At 48.8% G+C, this 20,693-nt stretch overlaps 1 protein-coding gene across 5 annotated transcripts; it reads right to left on the bottom strand.

The window, feature by feature from the left end:
• Window positions 1-56: 56 nt before the first annotated feature.
• On the bottom strand, window positions 57-19,886 carry GAS8 (growth arrest specific 8). Of its 5 annotated transcripts, none has more exons than XM_072819681.1 (11): window positions 19,734-19,885; window positions 17,708-17,794; window positions 12,400-12,597; window positions 11,959-12,165; window positions 9,896-9,950; window positions 9,109-9,314; window positions 8,402-8,569; window positions 7,535-7,621; window positions 4,788-4,997; window positions 1,969-2,034; window positions 57-309 (listed from the first exon to the last, which is right to left on the bottom strand). In XM_072819681.1, exons 1-11 carry the CDS (start codon window positions 19,734-19,736, stop codon window positions 160-162), a joined length of 1,437 nt encoding a protein of 478 aa, XP_072675782.1. In that variant the 5' UTR covers window positions 19,737-19,885; the 3' UTR covers window positions 57-159. The 5 variants fall into 5 exon arrangements, with proteins under 5 accessions (XP_072675782.1, XP_072675785.1, XP_072675783.1 ...); XM_072819684.1 differs by having other exon boundaries at window positions 9,907-9,950; window positions 19,734-19,812; XM_072819682.1 differs by lacking the exon at window positions 7,535-7,621 and having other exon boundaries at window positions 19,734-19,886.
• Between the last annotated feature and the right edge of the window lie 807 nt (window positions 19,887-20,693).

Below are 20,693 nucleotides of genomic sequence, written 5' to 3'. Positions count from 1 at the left end.
ACCATGGGCCCAGGAGGTGCCTCTCCTCCACAGAGCCAGGCAATGGGACACAAAGCAAACATAGAAAACCTTCATTTGCAGATGATACAAATCTAAAAAACAAACAGCTCCTGTCCTTGGTGAAAGGGAAGTCATCCAGGGAGCAGTCCCAGTCGAGCTCTACGTTGGTGTGCCCACAAGTCCCGCAGGGCCCTGGCCCAGGGTCTGCCCAATCACAGCCGTCTCCAGAGGCTTGAAGCCCACGTTGTCCAGAGGGATCCCAAAGGCCAGGAGCTTCGCCTCATAGGTGCGCAGCAGGTCATTGTGGGCCTATAGGATCAGAGCGACATCAGGGCAGGGCGCAGGGCCAGGCCAAGGCTGACTCCAGCCCAGGCCCACTCAGCTCTGGAGGACATGGGAGGGTGGTGCTGGGAAACCATAAAGCTAACCTTTACCAGTGCCTCATGTGAGGCCACACCTGGTCATAAGCACTTTTACATACATGAACTCAGGTAATTCACAATGGTAGATGCTGCCGATGTTGTTATTTCACAAATGGGGAAACTGAGGCAGAAGATACAGACTCAGAGCAGAATTGTGGTCTGAGGATGCTCCTGGTTCCTTGTCCGGCATTTCTCATTCAAACTGGTCACCTTGACTTCCTAGGCATGACCTTCCACATATATGTGCTCACTGAGCCTCCCTGCTTTGTTTGATGCTATCTCCTGCCCCAGGTGGAGAGTGCAGATGGCTCTCCCTCCCCACTCCCAGGAAGGCTAAGGTCTGGGCAGCAGTGCTGGTGGGGCCAACATGAGGCAAGGTTCCTGTTTCCCACTCTGGAAGACGGATACTTTTTAAAGGGTGAATTGCATCAGATGGTTCTAAGTGTTTGAAGAGCTGATGTACATGAAATGCCTGGAGCCTGCCCTGACTCAGATCAAAAGCTCTAAGGGCTTATTATCCACACCATCAACAAAAAAAAAAAGGGTGCTGGAGCTTGGAGCTGAGATTTAAAGGGTGAACTATGGCCAAGCCCCAGAGACAACTAGAGGGCTGTGTCCTGGCTCTCACCCCTCTCTAGGGGACGGACCTCCTGACAACCAGGTACGAGTGATGGACGTTTCCCCAGAACTGCACACAGCAGTAGAGGGCCCTAATTCTGTGTGTCAATATCAGGGGATACCAGAATATCTAAGGGAAGGGTCCAGATGGGCAGGCTGAGGAGAGGCCCAGGGAGGGCTGGTCACCATGAAGCCCAGCGCCAATGATAGGCACTGCCTCCCTCCTGGGGTTCCACAACCCAGGATGCAGAGTACAACCAGGAAGGTACATCCACCCTGCAGATTTATAGGCTTATCTGAGTCACACTCATGGGGGTGCTGCTCAAGGTAAAGGGATCTGTAGGCAGCACTGTGTCCACATTCCCCACAGGCAAAGCCCAGACAGAGCTGTGGGCTCTGGCATGGAGGTGAGACCACTGGGAGGCCTCTTGGGTTCATGGCCCAGGCCCTCTTGGGTTCTTGGGCAATGGGATCAAGGCACTCACTGCCCCTCCCCAACTACCGGAGGCTTCCATGCTGATGTGTATTTTTGGTGTGGGACAGGGTGTGCAGCTTTCATCAGACTTACAAAGGAGTGAAAAAAAGGTGAGAGTCGTAACTGTTCCCTGTGTGGAAGAAACAAAGGAAGCCCATCCAATCACCCCAGAGGCCAGGTCAGCAAGAGCAAAGGTCAGAAAGGGAGAGAGAGACAGAGTCTGCTGGACAAATTGCCCTCATTTACCAGATACCCGCTGGGCATGCCCTGTAAGGGACACAAGGATGGTGGCCAGAGTTGTGGTGATGCGGCCCAGGCCACACACAGATTGACCTGAGAAGGCACAGCCAGCCTCAGGCTGTGTATACCTGGAAGGTGTAAATGATACGGGGGGAGGGGGGGGGGGGCTGAGAGAAGGGCGGGGGGGGGGGGGGTGGGCTGGGTTCCTCGTACCTTGCAGACCCGGGCCAGCTCATACTGCAAGTCCTTGATAGTAGTGTTCTTCGATTCTAGAACGTCCTGAGGAGAGAAAGGTGGATGTATCTTTGAGCTTGTCTTTGGGCAGAGGCAGATGGGGGTGGGGGGCCTGGAGCTCCACAAGGGAACCCCAGACATCCAGGGAATGGCAGCCTGGCTCCATCAATGTGTACGTCCACACAGGAAACAGCCAGCCAACACAGAAAGGTCTTCAAAGGGGAAACAGAAAATAGGACCTGCCTCTCTGTAAGGAAGCTGTCTAGATGATGAGAAGTAAGGACAAGAGGTTTGAGAAGCCAGGGCAACCGAGGCCCCTTGAACCCCCACCTGCCTCCTGGGAGGAAAACTGACCAGGAAAGGCCCTGGCCCACGGGGACAGCTGCAGTGACCACTGTGCATAGGACTGCTTTTATCCCCTTTGGCAACATACAGTTAGCTCACCCAGCTCCAAGACCAGCTGCCCTTCCCAACAACCAAGGCAGGAAAGCTCTCCTCCCCTTTCCAATGGGGAAAGGGCAACTTTTCCTGCCTGACAGCGTTCATAGGGTCTCACACACAAGTAGGGACAAGCACCCTGGTCCCTGGTGCTGCCAGCCCAGACCAGGCCCCTCCTATGCGGCTGCACCACCTCAGGCCCCGAGTCTGTCCCAGTGGCTCGGGCCCCACAGGCCCTGCTGCCCACTGAGCCAGGACTCACTGCTGCCCAGAAGCAATGCCTGGTCTCACCCAGAAACAAGCATATGTCACCTTGGACTCCATCAGTAGCAAGTCCTTCATCTCACATCAGTGCCAGCTCACCTCCTGCCTTCCCAGGGGGCTGTCTCTGATCTACTCCGCCCCACCCAGAACCCTCCATGGTTCCTCACTAGCCTCAAATTCAGGCACAGGAGACATGCTTCAGAACCACTCCCATCCCTCTGGCTCTGCTTCCCTCCCTTCAGCCTTGCATTCCCCCCAACACCAGAGCAAGGGGCTCCCAAGTGTACAACACATCAGGTAGCAGCTCAAGCCTCAGGTCAAGACCACGTGGGCAGTAGGCTAGTCCACAGTACTTTATGTGTGTGTGTGTGTGTGTGTGTGTGTGTATGATTTATTTATTGAGAGAGAAAGAGAGAGAGAATGTGTATGAGAGTGGGGAAGGAGAGACAGACTCTCAAGCTGACTCCACACTGCGTGTGGAGGGAGCCTGTCTTGGGGCTCGATCTCACAACCCATGAGATCATAACCTGAGTGAAACCAAGAGTCAGCCAGACGCTTAATCAACTGAGCCCCCTAGGTGCCCCTAGAGTGCTTTAAGAAAAGATTAAGTGACCTAACACAGTTAATCCTCTGGGCCCAAGTGCCATGTGAACAGATGATGGGCTAAACTGTTCAGCTAAACTGTATGTTGACAAATCACCTTAAATATGCTGCCTGTAGGGACGCCTGGATGGCTCAACAGTTGAGCACCTGCCTTCAGCCCAGGGGTCCCAGGATCGAGTCCCACATCGGGCTCCCTGCATGAAGCCTGTTTCTCTCTCTGCCTGTGTCTCTGCCTCTTGCTCTCTGTGTCTCTCATTAATAAATAAATAAAATCTTTAAAAAAAAAAATGCTGCCTGTGAATTTCTCGGGTTAAAACACACCTGCACAGTGAAACCTCCTTAGGCCCCTGACTCAGAAGATCTGTTTCTCCACACAGGAGGAGCAGAGACACAAGCACCCTCCACTCTGGAAGGAGGGACCTCTGGGACAAGCTGGCCTCCCCTCACTGGGCGTCTCTATGGAAACGTGCAGACCTGCATCCTAACTTCCTGGCCCTCAAGGGAACTGTACCTGGGGCTGCCCCAGGTCTGATGGCTGCAGGTCATCCAGGGGGCCAGGATCCCAGCACAACCACCTTCCCTGGCAGCAACAAAGACTGCTTGTCCAGCATCACCCATTCTTTCTGTGACATGCCCTCACTAGGCCCAGGAACAGAGACACCAGGCCCAGTTCTGGGCAGGAGATGACCTGCCAGGTGCTGTCAGGTTTTTTCTCTGCTGGGCCATAGGTGGTGGTGATCACTGTCCTGATTCCTCAGTTGACTCAGGTAACCCCTGGGCACCCAGGCCTCATCTGTCTTGTTCAGTGCTCTCCCCTCTGCCCAACACAGCCCCAGCAGAGAGGAACATCTGCACAAATACCTGTGAACTCATGACTGGACAGATGCTCTAGCCTTGGCTCAGATGTTAACTCCCTCTGGGAAGCCTGCCCCAGCCCCCGACACAAAGGCATGCCCATAGCCCTGCCCACAGCCCACATCAACCAGGACATCTTAGTATGCCAGGTGGACTGTGGCAGTGGCCTTGGCTGACAGCTCACAGGCTCAGCTGTCCCCAGGGCCTGGTTTGTCACCAGATGCCTGAGGACCAGAGGACCAACATTTTCAGAGCAGCTTGAGAGACCCAGGGCCTGACAGGCTAAGCTAAACCCGTCTTGAGGACTGGATGGGCAGTGGCTCAGGGCCAGATGGTACAAAGAGGTTAAGAAGAAAGACCTCAGAAAGACATGAGCAAAACCAGTAAAGAGAGCATGGGGAGCCTAATAGCACACGCAGGCCTGTGCGCACACATCTGCAACACCCATCTATGCTTGGGCCACAGGAAACCATGATGGTCCCTCCCCAACATTAACTGAGGGTCTCCACTGGAATGACAGAGGCTGACACACACGTATGACACAGTGACCCCCAACCTGAGCCCAGGATACCTGCTGGGTGGGGCAAGAACGTGAGGCTGCAGCCCAGCCCCTCCCCAGGAGCCCACCCGGGACCTACCTCCAGTTTGCGGGACACGAGGGTCAGCGCTGTGGGGTCCAGGTTGGAAGCCGCCAGCACCTCATTGAACTGCACCTCTTTCTTCTCCACAGCAGCACTCAGCGCCTGTAGCTTACGCTCCAGAACCAGGTTTTTGAAGCCCACCTTCTGCTGTACCTCCAGGATGGCTGCAGTGAATTTCCGATATAGCTCATCCCGCTCCTGCTGCACCTGCAAGGGTCAGGTGGTGATAAAGAGGCCACCTCCCCTGGGGGCGTGGCACTGGGGAGAAGCCTCTTCCTACCTCTGCCCCCCAGCTCCACCCCCGCCTGGGCCAGAACATACCAATTCTGCAGAATGAATTCCATTCACCAGTACCCACCCATGGGTGGGTCTCTGTGTTGTCTACACTGCCTGCACACCCACGCTCTATGACAGATTAAAGACGTGCAGCCATCCACGCTGTGGAAGGCAGGAGAAAACACTAATCAGATCCACTTCCACTAAGCTGTTTCAGGAAGCAGCCAGGTACCCTGGTGAGAGGTAGTCAGGCCCCACAGAGGGGTTGGGTTTGGGCAGTAGGCTCAGGAAAGACCCTGTCCCTGATCACCCCTACGTGAGATCAAAGCATCAACTCCATCAAGCAATGTTGAGGGGATGCACTCCTTGTGCCAGCCTCAGAGCCCAGAACTCCACACGTCAACATGCCCCACAAATAGCAGATCTACAGAACATCTCTGGAGCCAACTGCCTGCCGATAAATAAAGGTGTTCTTTTAAAAAGAGCTTTTAGTTCTTTTACTTTTCACTGTGCACATAAAAGAGCAAGACTTTGTGGAAGTATAAAAAGTAAAACACCCCTTAACCAACCTCCCAGAGGCCACGTATGAACATAGGCTGTAACCCCTTCCAGAATGTTCTCTAAAGGTATAAAAACATATCTTACAGCTAGAAAGAGAAGAGAATTCTGCTCAAACCCACAGCATCTTATGCTTCTCCTTACTGTACAGTTTTCCCTAGATTTGCTTCAATCTAGTCCCTGTCACTTTGGTCTTTAAAAGTTGTTGACAGGGCAGCCCGGGTGGCTCAGCAGTTTAGCTCCACCTTCAGCCCAGGTTGTGATCCTGGAGACCCAGAATCGAGTCCCACATTGGGCTCCTAGCATGGAGCCTACTTCTCCCTCTGCCTGTGTCTCTGCCTCTCTCTCTCTCTCTCTCTCTCTTGCTGTGTCTCTCATGAATAAAATAAATAAAATCTTTTTAAAAAATAATAAAAAATTAAATAAAAAATAAAAGCTGTTGACAGGGGCACCTGGGTGGCTCAGTTGTTGAGTGTCTCTCTTTGGCTCAGGTAATGATCCCAGGGTCCTGGGATTGAATAAAACATCAGGCTCCCCATAGGGAGCCTGCTTCTCCCCTCTCTCTGCCTGTGTCTCTGCCTCTCTCTCTGTGTCTCTCATGAACAAATAAATAAAATCTTTAAAAAAAATTTTTTTTTAATTTTAAAAATTATCCAATTACTTAATTAAAATAAGATGAACATAAAAAAAATAAAGAGAACAGCTCCTCTGAGCAAACTTTATCCAAATTCTGAACAACAAACCTTCTGGCCCAGCAATCCTACTGCTAGAGATTGACTTTCTTAAAAGAGATGCTCACAGTTACACAAAGATAAACTCCATAGGCACCTTGGTGACTCAGTCGGGGAAGCCTCTGCCTTGGGCTCAGGTCAGAATCCCAAGGTCCTGGGATCAAGCCCCACATTGGGTTCCCTGCTCAGTAGAGAGTCTGCTTCTCCCTCTGCCCTTCCCCCACCCCACTCGTTTTTTTTTTTTTTTTTTTCTCTCTCTCAAATAGATAAATAGAATCTTTTGTTAAAAAACAAAAAACTGGGATGCCTGGGTGGCTCAGTGGTTGAGCATCTGCCTTCAGCTCAGGGCGTGATCCCGGAGTCCCGGGATCGAGTCCCACATCGGGCTCCCTGCATGGAACCTGCTTCTCCCTCTGCCTCTCTCTATCTCTCTCTCCATGTCTCTCGTAAATAAATAAAATCTTTAAAAAAAAAAAAAAAAAAAAAAAAAACTTAAAAGGATGATTGTGGCTGCCATGTTTGCAACAGCAATGGACTGAAACAGATATCTGTCCAGGGGAACTGGCTGCATGAACAGTGGGGCCCTCAGGCAAAGAGCCTAACCTGGCTGTTCTATGTGCACAATCTGGAGAGAGAGCACAACTAAGTGGAGATTAAAAAAGAAAAGAAAAGAAAAAGCGCATGAAGCCACAGCTATACAAGGATACACAGGACGTCTGTGAGAAACAAAAGGAGCTGCTACCACTTGTGAGGAGAACAGCGCTGAGCAGCAGGAAGGCCCTCTCATGTTCACTTACAGATGTCAGGATTCCATGACTTCCTTCCTTACCAAGCACGCCTAACACTTTAGTACTTAGAGACACGTCTATAGATGAAAAAGATCCCAGATGCAAGGGGACAGGTACCCTTCATGTGTCTCAGAGATGAGCCTGCAGGAGAACTGGGAATGACTAGCTCCCACCAGGGCATCTGCGGGGCCTTCTACAGAACGTGCCACAGGTTTGTGCCTCATCACCTCATAGAGCCTTGCAGAATAAGGAGTGGGCAACAGGACTCCTAGCTTCAAACCTTGAAAACCCAGCAACAGTACTAAAACCCCTGGGAACCAGGTGCAGGAAGAGTTCCTCACTGGTCAGGCATCCAGCCAGCCCGCTGCAGGACCGCCCAGCACCTGCTCACCTTGAGGAACCGCTGCTCCAGCACCTCATGTTCCCACTGTAGGGCCTTCAGCTCTTTCTCAGCGACCTTCAAACGGGCTTTTGTACACTGGAGAGAAAATGAGGGGTAGGACACAAAAAGTATTCGGATCAGGCATCCACATACCACAGGCTCCTAGGGGGCGGCAAGCCCAAAAATAATCATCGGAAAGAGCTGGCTCAGGATCACCTGGTGACTCTTGATCTTAGGGTTAGGAGTTCAAGGCCCATACTGGCTGTAGACTGCTTCAATAGAAAGAAAAAAGAAGAAAAGAAAAGAAAAGGAAAAAGGAAAAAGGAAAGAAAAGAAAGAAAAAAAGAAAAAAAGAAAAGAAGAAAAGAAAAGAGAAAAGAAAAGAAAAAGAAGAAAAAGAAAAAGAAAAAGAAAAAGAAGGCAGCCTGGGTGGCTCAGCAGTTTAGCGCCATGTTTGGCCCAGGGTGTGATCCTGGGGTCTGGGATCGAGTCCCACATTGGGCTCCCTACATGGAGCCTGCTTCTCCCTCTGCCTGTGTCTCTGCCTCTGTGTGTGTGTGTGTGTCTCTCATGAATAAATAAATACAATCTTAAAAAAAAAAAAAAAAGAAAAGAAAATAGAAAGCAAGCAAGCAAGCATGAGCTGGCTCAAAGACACAAGAAGCTAAGCCTAACACTGGCAGGCTGGTAGGAATGTCTCACAGAGCACGCACCAACTTCCCCTCCCATCTATGGAGGACACCAGTCAAACAAAGGAGAGATGTATTTGTCCCTAAAGGCCAAACCCTGCTCTAGGTCTCAGGAGACAGCTTACTGATGTTCTTCTCCTGAGCCCCGGAGAAAGTGTGAGAGAGGTAAATTCAGGAGGAAACTCACAATCAGAATCTGCTTGTCCCACTCATAGTTCCTGAGCTTCTTCTGCATTTCGTTCATGTCATCCCGAGCCTTCTGGAGAGGGTCTGCCAGGCGCTTGTTCTGCATAGACACCTCCATCATCTCCTTCTCGAGGTGATCTTCCTTCTTGCGCATGTCCTCCATTTGTTCCTGTTGGCACAAGCGCAGGTGTGGAAGGGTTAGGCAAAGCAGAGGGAGCTGCGGTCTTTGGGGGTGAGGGCCATGAGCCCTCCTGCCCTCAAAGAACAGCCCTGAGGTCCTAGACCTATTTTATGTATAAACAGAGTAATTTTGCACGGTCTTAACTTATTCTGAATTTTCTAGGAATGCCCCTTCTACACAAATTGAGATAACACTTTGCTCAGGACCCATGGGGCATTCCCCACTTAGGGAACTCTGCCACTGCCAGCACTTACAGGATGATGACACCACTCGTGCAGCCATGCTGTAGCTCCCACTGCAATTCTGCATGACCTTTTCTACCTGTCAGATGCATCCTGCCCCACAGCCCCATCTACACTATACTCAGGGTAACATCCTGGCTGTTTTCAGCTATAAATGTGGAGAGGTTACAGTACCTATGAATTTCAGTCAAGGACAACAGATATTTTTGTAAGTAGGGGTGTTGGGCCCAATGGGGCCAAGGGTTAGTGTCTGGACTCCTGATCTGGTCAGCCCTTGAGTGGCACCTTGAGGGAGTTGATGAGGGCCAGATTGTTGAGGGTGATGTCGTTGTAGTAGTTCTTGATGTCTGCAAAGGCCTCTTCATGCCGCTGCATCAGCATGTTGATCTGGCCATTCTTCCTCTCCTCCACCTCATGGATCTCAGTCTTTCTCTGCAGGTCAAGCTCGTCCCTAAGCATCTTCATCTTTTTATCATACTTGGCCTCAATTTCTGAAAGGCAGAAGCACAGAGAGGAGCAGATTACCCAGAGGCTCCAGAAGAGATGGAACCTATAAACACAGCCCAAGAACACCCACCAGGACAAAGGCTGTGCAAACAAGCTCACAAATGACATACAGCATGCACAACATAGTCTGCCTTCCTTTGTGTGTAGCAGACATTGCTAATCAATCCCTGGGTTAGGGTCACCTGATCGCATGGCAGTGTGGTCAGCCAGTCAGACTACAGAGTCTCATCAGTAAACCGGACAGACTTCTCAAATAGGAGCCCCCTCAGGTCAGGAGCCATGGAAAAGACTATTCTAAGAATACTACCAGTTGCTCCTAACTGCTGATTTATGCCAGGAGTGGGGAAGTAGGTGGTCATCACAGCCTCTCCAGCTTGCATGGAAATAAGTTGTTCCGGGATTCTGAACAATCCATCAGTCTTGGAAGCTATCACATCTTCTCTTAGCATGTCTGGCCCAATTTAACCTGGTTTCTGTGCTTGGGTTAGTAGCCCTGAAGGTAAATGACCTTCTGATGGGAGGGGCTCTGGCACTGTCTTATTCAGCGTGCATGTGAGAAACCAACCTCGCACTTGCCTCTCAAAGTCATTCCGCATCTTGGTGATCTCCTCAGTGTGCTTCTGCAAAGGCAGAGAAGCAGGCTGTTACCAGGTGACACATACACACAGAAGCCTCTCCCTGGGGCTGGCCCAGCTCCTCAGTGGTATGAAAAATTCAACTCAGTAAACCCTGTGCTGTTACTGGTAGGTTCTGGGTTCCCCTCATCTCCAAGCTCACGTATCATGCTCAGAATAATGTGGTTTTGGTAATTCCCACATTTCGTAATTCAATTCCCTCAGCTAAAGTCACCTCTGAGCTTGACAGAGAATTATAAGACATTCCAAACACTAATCATGCTTGGCCCTTGGCTCACTCTGCCTCCACCCAGGCTGGAGACCACTGGCCATGTCTACACGGAGCTGTAGGCACTCTCCAGATGCCTGCCAACTCTGCCTCAGCTGTGTCTTAGAGCAGTATTAAAAATTATTATGACAGTTATAGGGACGCCTGGGTGGCTCAGTGATTAAGCATCTGCCTTTGGCCCAGGGCGTGATCCTGGGATCTGGGAATGAGTCCCACATCAGGCTCCTTGCAGGGAGCCTGAAATAAAATAAAATCATAAATAAATAAATAAATAAATAAATAAATAAATAAATAAATAAATAAATTTATTATTATGACAGTTATATATTAAATTTTTCAATAAAAAATTTAGATTATATTTTAGAGTAGTATTTTTGTACAAAGGGGAACTGACCATGTAACTATTCCATATGCAGGCCTCAGGTAAGCAGACAGCCCCACATTACTAAATTCACTGGAAACCAGCCCAGGCTGTACTTCTGTCAGCAAAGACCAGACAATTCTTGCAGACCAAGACTTCACCCTCAGGCTTCGCTGCAAAGTCTGCACCATTACTGATTTTTTTCCAGATTGAGTTGAGGCTGGTTTGCCTCTAGGCATGAGGCAAATGTGTGACAAAGTCTTCTCAACCCATGGCCAGGAAAGAGCCTTAGAAAACCAAAGTCAGGGATGCCTGTGTGGCTCAGCGGTTGAGCATCTGCCTTTGGCTCAGGGCATGATCCTGGGGTCCTGGGATCGAGTCCCACATCGGGCTTCTGCATGGAGCCTGCTTCTCCCCTCTCTTTCTCTCTGTGTCTCTCATGAATAAATAAATAAAATCTTAAAAAAAAAAAAAAAAAAAAAAGAAAGAAAGAAAGAAAGAAAACCAAAGTCAGACACATCTTCCCTCACCCCAAGTCCACCAAAGGTACCCCAACTCAGCTTGGGTCAAAGGCCCAACCCTAACTGTGGTTTTTGATGCCAACAAGCTCTGACCTATCTCCCGCACCTCCTTGCCCCTTGTTCCTCTGGACCTTCACACTGGCTCATTCCCTATCCCTTCTCCAGACTTGGTCTCCTCAAGCCCAGCTCAGCCCCCACCTCCTTCCAGCTTTTTTCCAAATGTCACCTTCTCATTGAGGCATCCCCAGAACTTCTTGTGAAAAAATGCAACACCCCCCCAATCCCCAGCACCCTCTTCCCACAGCACTCATGCCTGTGGATATGCTCTATGCATTCAACAGTCTATTCTGTCTTCCATCTCCTTACTGGACCATCAGGGCCTGGGACCTTACAAGCACTCACCAAACGAATTTCAACCACCATCTGGAACCTCGCCAGCCCCCTCTCAGAAAGGACCAAAAACTCGGCCAGGTACTCATGAACCTGACTTGCATGACAAACTGCTGTGGCTGCCTAGGGGCTAGCACACTGGACACTTTAATGGTTCTGTATATTTCTAGGTGCACCTGATAGACTCCCTGGGAAAGCAGCCAGGTGTCAGGTATCAGCAGCATGTGGAGAGGGACCCTGTGAAGTCAGTTTGTTACTCAAGTTGAGACATGACTTTGTACTTGGCTCCCAAATGAGATTTGTCTGGCTGTGTGCTTATTTTCTTTTAATATTTCAATTAATTGCTAAAATGTGAGGAACTTCTATAAAAAATATGAATTCCCAGTTATGTTGAATAATCAGGAGTTCACGGTCCCCAGGAGCCAATCAGGCCCTGGCGACCCTCACACCTACCAGCCGCAGGTTCTTCACCACCACCTCGTTGGCCAACTCCTGCTCCTTGAGCTCCACCTTTAGCGCCCGCATATCTTTGCGTAGTATACCCTCCTGTGTGTGGTGCTCCTTCTGGGCCAGCTTCATGACCACGGTGCCCTCGGCCTTCATCTCTGTCAGGTTGTTCTGATGCTCGTACAGCAGGTGTTTCACCTTCTGCTTGTAGACCTGTGGGCAGCGGGAGCACCACCTGCTCACCTGCACACTCTCACACACACTCTTGCATATGCATGCTCACCTGTACGCACATATCCTTTTATGAAAAATACCTTCATTTCCCAGTGTAAAGGGTACAAAGGGCGCAACCCCCAAAGAAAGGAGAGAAAATGCCCCCTGTCCCTTGTCCACCCCTCTGTTCCATACGCGAAGACCTGCTGGGATAGGCAGGTCAGCCCCACTTACCTTGATCTCAACCTGATGCCTCTCCTCAGCCTCCTCCATCTCCCGGTCTTTGTTGCGCAGCTCAGCCTTCTTCTCCTCCAGCTGCCTCCGTGTGATCTCCCAGAAGGTGTGGATCTTGTCCCGCTCTAATTGGAAGTAGTTGCGCTCCTCGCGTTCACGGTCCAGCTCCTCGCGGATGCGGCTGATATGCTCCTCCACCTGCCAGGCAGAGCAGAGCCATGAGGACCCAGCAAGGGCCCACCCAATTCAAAGAAAAAAGAAGGACAACTCACACCTACAAACAAGTAAAAACTAAAAGTAAAAAGTGAAAATATGATGCTAGGGGGCACCTGCATGGCTCAGTGGTTGGGCATCTGCCTCTGGCTCAAGTTGTGATCCTGGGGTCCTGAGACAGAGTCCTGCATCAGAGTACTGCAGGGAGCCTGTTTCTCCCTCTGCTTATGTCTCTGCCTATCTCTCTGTGTCTATCGTGAATAAATAAATAAAATCTCTTTAAAAATATATGACGCTAGGAAGGTTCCAAAGATAGGACAGATTCAGAAAATAGAAATATCTTGAATGTGGGGACTTCTGGGTGGCTCAGCGGTTAAGCACCTGCCTTTGGCTCAGGGCATGATCCTGGAGTCCCAGGATCGAGTCCCACATCAGGCTCCCGGCATGGAGCCTGATTCTCCCTCTACCTATGTCTCTACCTCTCTGTCTCTTTCATGAATAAATAAATAAAATTAAAAAAAAAAAGAAAGAAATATCTTGAATGTGGGCAATAGTCATAAAATGATTATATCCTTTAATCCATTCCTGGGAATTTAGACTAAAGAAATTTTGCAAAAAACACAAGAGCTTTCTGCTCAAAGATATTAGCCACACCATTATTACAACAGCAAAAAATTTTAAAAGGATAGGGCACCTGGGTGGCTCAGTTGGTTGAGTCCAACTCTTGGTTTTGGCTCAGGTCATGATCTCATGGATGGTGGGATAGAGCTAGTCGGGCTCCACGTTCAGTGGGGTATCTGCTTGTAGGTTCTCTCCCTCTGCCCCTCCCCCCCACTCACACACATGCACTCTCTCTCAAACAAATAAATAAATCCTTTTTAAAAATTTTAAAAGGAAGTAATCTAAGATGATTTTAAATAGTGAAATGAGGGATCCCTGGGTGGCGCATCGGTTTGGCGCCTGCCTTTGGCCCAGGGCACGATTCTGGAGACCCGGGATCGAATCCCACATCGGGCTCCTAGTGCGTGGAGCCTGCTTCTCCCTCTGCCTGTGTCTCTGTCTCTCTCTCTTTCTCTCTGTGTGACTATCATAAATAAATAAAAATAAAAAAATAATAATAAATAAATAAATAAATAAATAGTGAAATGATTGAAAAATTAGAGTAAATCTATAGTAGGATCATAGGTCCCAAAGACACACAGATAAGAAAATGTTAGAGCACCATAGATATTCACAAAATAATGCTAAATTAAAAAACACTCACCTTTAAAGGTATGTGTTAAGCAAAAAAAATACACAAAACCAGAAGACCCCCTAACAGTCAAAAAAGGTTTGATCCAAAACCAACTGCAAATCTGCAAATAGGTTAAAATTAAAAGGAAAGTAGGACAGGCTCTTGGTTTCCTTGTGAATTTTATTTCCATCAAGATTTGGTCATCAATGTCTCCAGAGGCAAGGGAAACAGAAGCAAAAATGAACTATTAGGACTTCATCAAGATAAAAAGCTCCTGCACGGCAAAGGAAACAATCAACAAAAGTAAAAGGCAGCCCACAGAATGGGAGAAGATATTTGCAATGATATTTCAGATAAAGGGCTAGTATCCAAAATTTATAAAGAGCTTATCACACTCAACACCCAGAAAACAAATAATTCAGTTAAGAAATGGGCAGAAGAAATATGTATAGACACTTTTCCAAAGAACACATCCAGATGGCTGACAGACACATGAAAAAATGCTCACCATCACTCATCATCAGGGACATACAAATCAAAACCAGATTGAGACACTACCTCACACCAGTCAGAATGGCTAAAATTAACAACATAAGAAATAAGAGGTGTTGGCAGGAGGGGAAAAAGGGGGACCCTTTTAGACTGAGAAAGGGGAGAAAGGGGAACCCTCTTACACTGTTGGTTGGAATACAAACTGGTGTGGCCACTCTGGAAAACAGCAGACAGGTATCTCACAAAGTTAAAACAAGAACTACTCTATGACCCAGCAATAGCAATACTAGGTATTTATTACCCAAAGGATACAAAATACAGATTTGAAGCAGTACACGCACCCCAATGTTTACAGCAGCATTATCTACTATAACCAAATTGGAGAGAGCCCAAATGTCCATCAACTGATGAATGGATACAGAAGATGAGGAATATACATATAATGGAATACTACTCAACCATCAAAAAGAATGAGGTCTTGCCATTTGCAACAACATGGGGAGCCTGATATGGGGCTTGTTATCAGGACCCCAGGATCAAAACCTGAGCCAAGGGCAGACGCTTAACCTACTGAGCCACCCAGGTGCCCCACCATAAAAGACTCGTAGTGATAGAGAGCAAACTGAGGGATGAGGGAGGTGGCTGGGGGATGGAATACATGGGGGGTGGGCATGTTAGGGTGAGCATTGGGTGTTGTATGGAAGTGATGAATCACTGAATTCTACTCCAGAAACCAATATGGCACTGCATGTTAACTAAGTAAAATTTAAATTAAAAAAAAAAAAAAAAAGAATTTGTAATCTTTTGAGCACAACATCAAGCCACTCACTGTTAAGGGTTTCTCTCCTGATAACCCCACTCCCCACAGAGAAATCACATTTCTCACATGAAGAGAAGGCCAAGATAACAACCACCTGAGGAGTGGTAGCCGGAGGAGCTCTGTGGTGAGGAACCTGCATGGAGCCTGGCTGTGCAGGAGCGTCTGACTAGGGCCTCAGTGGATGGCAGGGTCTTCGTGTCACAGACCTTTAGTGTCCAAACTCAAAATAGCTTACACTAGGCTCCTACCTACTTTGACTGGCTGACTGTCAGATTTCAATGAATATTGGGTTTCTTATAAATATATGGATTTCTAGCTTCTCTTTAAAACTCAGGAAACAGGGGATCCCTGGGTGGCTCACTGGTTTAGCGCCTGCCTTCGGCCCAAGGCATCATCCTGGAGTCCCGGGATCGAGTCCCACATCAGGCTCCCTGCATGGAGCCTGCTCCTCCCTCTGCCTGTGTCTCTGCCTCTGTGTGTGTGTGTGTCTCTCATGAATAAATAAATACATAAAATCTTAAAAAAAAAAAAAAACTCAGGAAACAAGGGTGCTTGGGTGGCTCAGTCAGTTAAGCATCCAACTCTTGATTACGGCTCAGGTCATGATATCAGAGTCATGAGATCAAGTCCCTCATCAGGCTCTGTGCTCAGCAGAGTCTGCTTGAGATTCTCTCCCTCTCTATCTTCCCTCCCCTTGCTCTCACTCTCTCACTTTCTCTCAATAAATAAGTAAATAAAATATTTAAAAAAAAAAAAAAAAAAACATACCACCCGGAGCCCAATGCCCATAGAGTAATCATCCAATTAACTGACTGCAGCTGTCCCCAGTCCCTCAACCCTGCTGGACCCTGGAGAGATCTGGGGTGGCAGTCGCACACGTGCAGAATGACCACTGCTGTGTCCCAGTCCTGTATCCACAGAGACAAGAAACAGCTCAAGTGTTGGGACAATATGATGTGCAATCCAATCTCCACACAGCAGCTCCAGTGATCTCTCCAAAATACAAACTTGAACCCATTACCATCTGCTGAACTACCTATGGTTTCCCTGCATACAGAATAAAGCAACTCCTCACCACTGTGCAAGGGCCTCTGCCCAGCTCTCCACCTTCAGCTCATGGTATTTCCTTTGTATTTACATCTTATCATAAAACTATCAAAAGAAGGACATCTGGGTGGCTCAGTTCATTAAGCCTCCAACTCAACTCTTGGTTTTGGCTCAGGTCACGATCTCAGGATCCTGGGATCAAGCCCTGCATCAGGCCCTGAGCTCAGTGAGGAGTCTGCTTCTCTCCTTCTCTTGCTCTTTCTCTCTCAAATAAATAAATAAATCTTAAAAAAATATATCAAAAGAAAGTTAGGTTTATTAACACTAACACACAAGCTGACATGGAACCCTCCACAGGTCCCTATCAGACACTCACGGGTCAGTCATCAAGATGGAGGCTGAGGGAGGCACTACATCTGCTCTCATCATTCATAATGTGTTACAGTTGGTTTTTTTTTAATTTTTATTTATTTATGATAGTCACACAGAGAGAGAGAGAGAGAGAGAGGCAGAGACATAGGCAGAGGGAGAAGCAGGCTCCATGCACCGGGAGCCCAATGTGGGATTCAATCCCGGGTCTCCAGGATCGCGCCCTGGGCCAAAGGCAGGCGCTAAATCGCTGCGCCACCCAGGGATCCCTGTGTTACAGTTTTTAAGAGGCTTTGACTGAAATTATAATTATATAATTATGTTCTCTAGCTCTTAATCAAAATGAACAAGTGACTTAAAATAATTCCAACTGTTTAATGGCAAATAAAATAAATAAGAATACTATATATGCATATACAGTGATAACAGCTCAGCAAACATCAGCTACATAAAAGGGTAAGACTGAAAGGATACACAGAAAATTAAAAATAGGTTTTATATCCCGGGACACCTGCACCCCAATGTTTGTAACAGCAATGTCCACAACAGTCAAACTGTGGAAAGGGAAAGAGCCACAATGTCCTTTGACAGATGAATGAATAAAGAAAATCTGGTATATATATGTATGTGTATACACACACACACACACACACACACACACAATGGAATATTACTCAGCCATCAGAAAAGACGAATACTCACCATTTGCTTCCACATGGATAGAACTGGAGGGTATTATGCTGAGAGAAATAAGTCAATTGGAGAAGGACAAAGAGGGAGGAGAAGCAGGCTCCATGCAGGAAGCCTGATGTGGGACTTGATCTCGGAATCGGGATCATGTCCTGAGCTGAAGGCAGATGCTCAACTGCTGAGCCACCCAGGCATCCCTGTAATGTTGTTTTTTTAAAAATATGTACTCCACTTGATAGTTTTGGAGAAAATGAGAAGAATGGAAATGGGAGATAGCATATACTGGTTTGGATAGAAGTGCAGGAACAGACTAAGGGGAGACAGACAAGGAGGCAGTAGGCAGTAGTCTGAAAGAAGTTCATAAAGACACACAGCCAGAGACAACTTGGAGCAACACCCACCAGTCCCATCCCGACCCAAGACGAGGCTAAGGCCTTGCTCACCTGCTCCTTGCTCATGTCCTCCGGAGCAAGCCCGTCAACAATCGGGGTACCTTTGGTTTTCCCTTTCTTTCCTTTCTTCTTGGGTGCCTTTGATTAAAGAAAAGATGATTAGGTAAGGAAGGGAAACTCTGTCTAAAGGCATCACCTTCTGGCTGGCTCTGATGAGTCCCTGGGCATACTGGGATAAGAGTACCTGTTCTGGCACCTCTCTCCTATTGCTCACTGTCTCATGCCCCATCTGGAGCACATCACTGTGCCCTCAGGTTTCCCACCCATAACCACCCCACACATTCTCTGTTGACACCTTTCAAGAAGCAAGGGAAAAAATCATCCTTTTCAGAAGAGAACATTTCTCCCTCAAAAAGGAAGGGAGGGGGAACGTGTGTTCCAAATCGACTCCTTGGTATGTGTCAGGGACCTCCTGGGCATGAATACAAAATTTACTTAGCCAGGAAGAATCCCAATAGCACACTGTCAAACATTACCATGTTGGCAATAATACCTGGTAACCACCATAGAGAAACCTGCAAAAAAACTGGGTAAGGAGAAACGGCCCTACAGCAACGATCACAGGTGGTGACATGAGGCTTCGTTTCTTCCAAATATAAAACTGCTTCCAAGGGCCTTGGTCAAGAGCTGAAGCAGACAGCACTCACCACAGAGTGGGTGCTCTGTAAATGAACCACACGGAACTGGTCATAGTGTCACTTTTGCTTTTAACAACTTGGACAAGATGAAAGAACCTCCCACCCCCATTCACTTGCCAAGGGCCACTCAAGTAGGTATTGAACTTCCAAATCCTTACCTTCTGCCTTCACTTCTAACTAATTCTGTGATTCATGCTTTTGTGTGTGCATGCATCTACATGTTTCTGTAACACGTGTGTGTGTGCATCTAAATGCTTCTATTAATGCTTTTATATGTATTTATGTATGTCTACAGGTCTAACGTTTTTGTGACTACAAAAGAAATTTATTTAAAAAAATTTTTTACAAAAAACTTTTACATGGATCTTAGAAAACACAGAAACGTAAAAAGAAAACAGGAAAATCACCCATATTCCAACAAGCTAGTGATACACGTAGGTATTTTGGTGGTCTTTTCCAGCTGGTTTTAAAAGACCCATGCACTGAAATCTTTACTCCTAGCCTCTTGCCCTCTTTCCCAGCCTTCTACTCCAAGAAGTCCAGCCCAAGAGAAGGTCCCACAGGTTCTTAACTACTTGGTAATTCACAGCCAAGTGCAGGGGCTTGGCATAGCTCTGGGAGAGGCATCCTCCCCACCAGCTGATACTCCCTCCTGCTGCGTCTGCCTGGAAAACCAGCTCCTGAAAACTCCTGTATCAGGGCGGGGCAGCTGAGGGTCCTACTACGGGAGAGAGACAGGGATGTAGAACTGGTGAAGCCATGAGCTCTCACCCTGCTCTGCTCCGTATAGGCCTGACTCCTCCGAAGCTCTGCAAGGAAACAGCAGCTACTGTACCCTGAGGCTCTGTCCAGGACCCCTTGGTGCAGAGGGACCCCTAGCCACGCTGGTGTGCCCCAGGCTCTTCGTCCCAGAGAATGGAGGTCCCTGAACCCGACTGTGCGCCATGGGACGCTGCATGCACCAGGGTCCTAGGCCTGCCTGTACTAAGTCCTAAAGATCTGGAGGATTGAGACTTCCAAACAGGAAATCCTTCTGACCAGGTCCTTCTGGACAGCGTGCACACCAGACCCTGGATCGGGGCGGGGCGTCTACGAGCACCCCTGCGAGGGCCGGATCCTGGAGAGCTCAGAGAGCTCGGATCGCTCAGGTCCAAGTGCGTGTGGGATCCGCGATCCAGGACCCCGAGCACCCAGTGCTCTCCTCCCCAAGACGCCACGAGAGTACCAAGGCCTCAGTTCCTGTAACCCGGAGCTCCAGGCCTCCCCATTCTGGGGTCTCAGCGTGCACAGGTCCCGGGGACCCAGGCTTCCCCGTCCGGGGGCCTCTCTGCGCGCAGGGCCGGGTAACCAAGGAGCCCCCGGCCCCCGCTCCTCCTCACCATGGCTCTGGTGGTCGACTCTTGCCCCCCGCAGACAGAAGCGCCAGCCGGGCGGAGGCTGCGCGGTCTCCCGGCAACCGATGGGCGGTCCTGCGCGAAGTCTTGAAGATCCTCGCGAGACTCCGAGGGCTGTGACAGCCCCTAGCAACCGCGGAGGCGAGTTCCTAGCAACGCGCGCTGGGCGGAGCCCGGGGTTGCCGGAGTGGGTAGGTCTTGCCAGCACCCTGGCATCAACCCCGTGCTTGATCTCCCCGAAGCTCCTCAACGCATCCCGTTGCGTTTTGGTGGTGCTTGGTTTTGTTTTTTGCGTGTCTCCCCGACTAGCACCTAAGTTCCACTTCTTAGCTACAGCGCCTGCTGTACGGAGCAGATGCTCGGTAAAGATGCCTTCAGTGAAGGAGGGGGACAGGGAGGAAAGGAAGATCTGCCACCCAAGGGTCCCAGGCGTTATCCAAATTAGATTCAAATTTGGGCTGAGGTCATGCCCATCGGCCACACACACCCGCCCACCTTCGAAGATTCCTGCCCCCACCTCCTCACTCCCCCCACCCCCTCCGCACCCCCACCCCCGCTGTCCCGCTAAGGATGGAAGATAGCTAGGTTTCCCCCTGTGAGGAAAACTAGAAACCTCTGCCAGGAGTTTCCAGGCAGGAAGTGCAGAAAACAAAACAAAACAAAACAAAAATTCTTGCTCTGAAAACTGCTAGCCATTATATGATTTCGAAAGTGAATTTCATCTTATTACCTTAGGTACATCGCTCTAGTCAACCAGAAAGCTGAGAGTTTGTCATTAGCAGTTGTCCATCTTTACACACCATTTGTCCTCTTTCTTTCTGCACTCTCTACTTTAACATCTTCCTAACTAGTGCAGTGGGTCATGTTTTCCCTCCCATCTGGGGATGGAGAAGATTCCAGAATCTCCTCCCCACTGGAGAGTTGCACTGGGCACAGAGCATGAGT

This window comes from Canis lupus, chromosome 3 (assembly GCF_048164855.1).
Source record: "Canis lupus baileyi chromosome 3, mCanLup2.hap1, whole genome shotgun sequence".
Taxonomy (NCBI): Eukaryota; Metazoa; Chordata; class Mammalia; order Carnivora; family Canidae; genus Canis; species Canis lupus.
The sequence above is the reverse complement of the archived record's forward strand: the minus strand, read 5'-3'. Positions and strand labels throughout refer to the sequence as shown.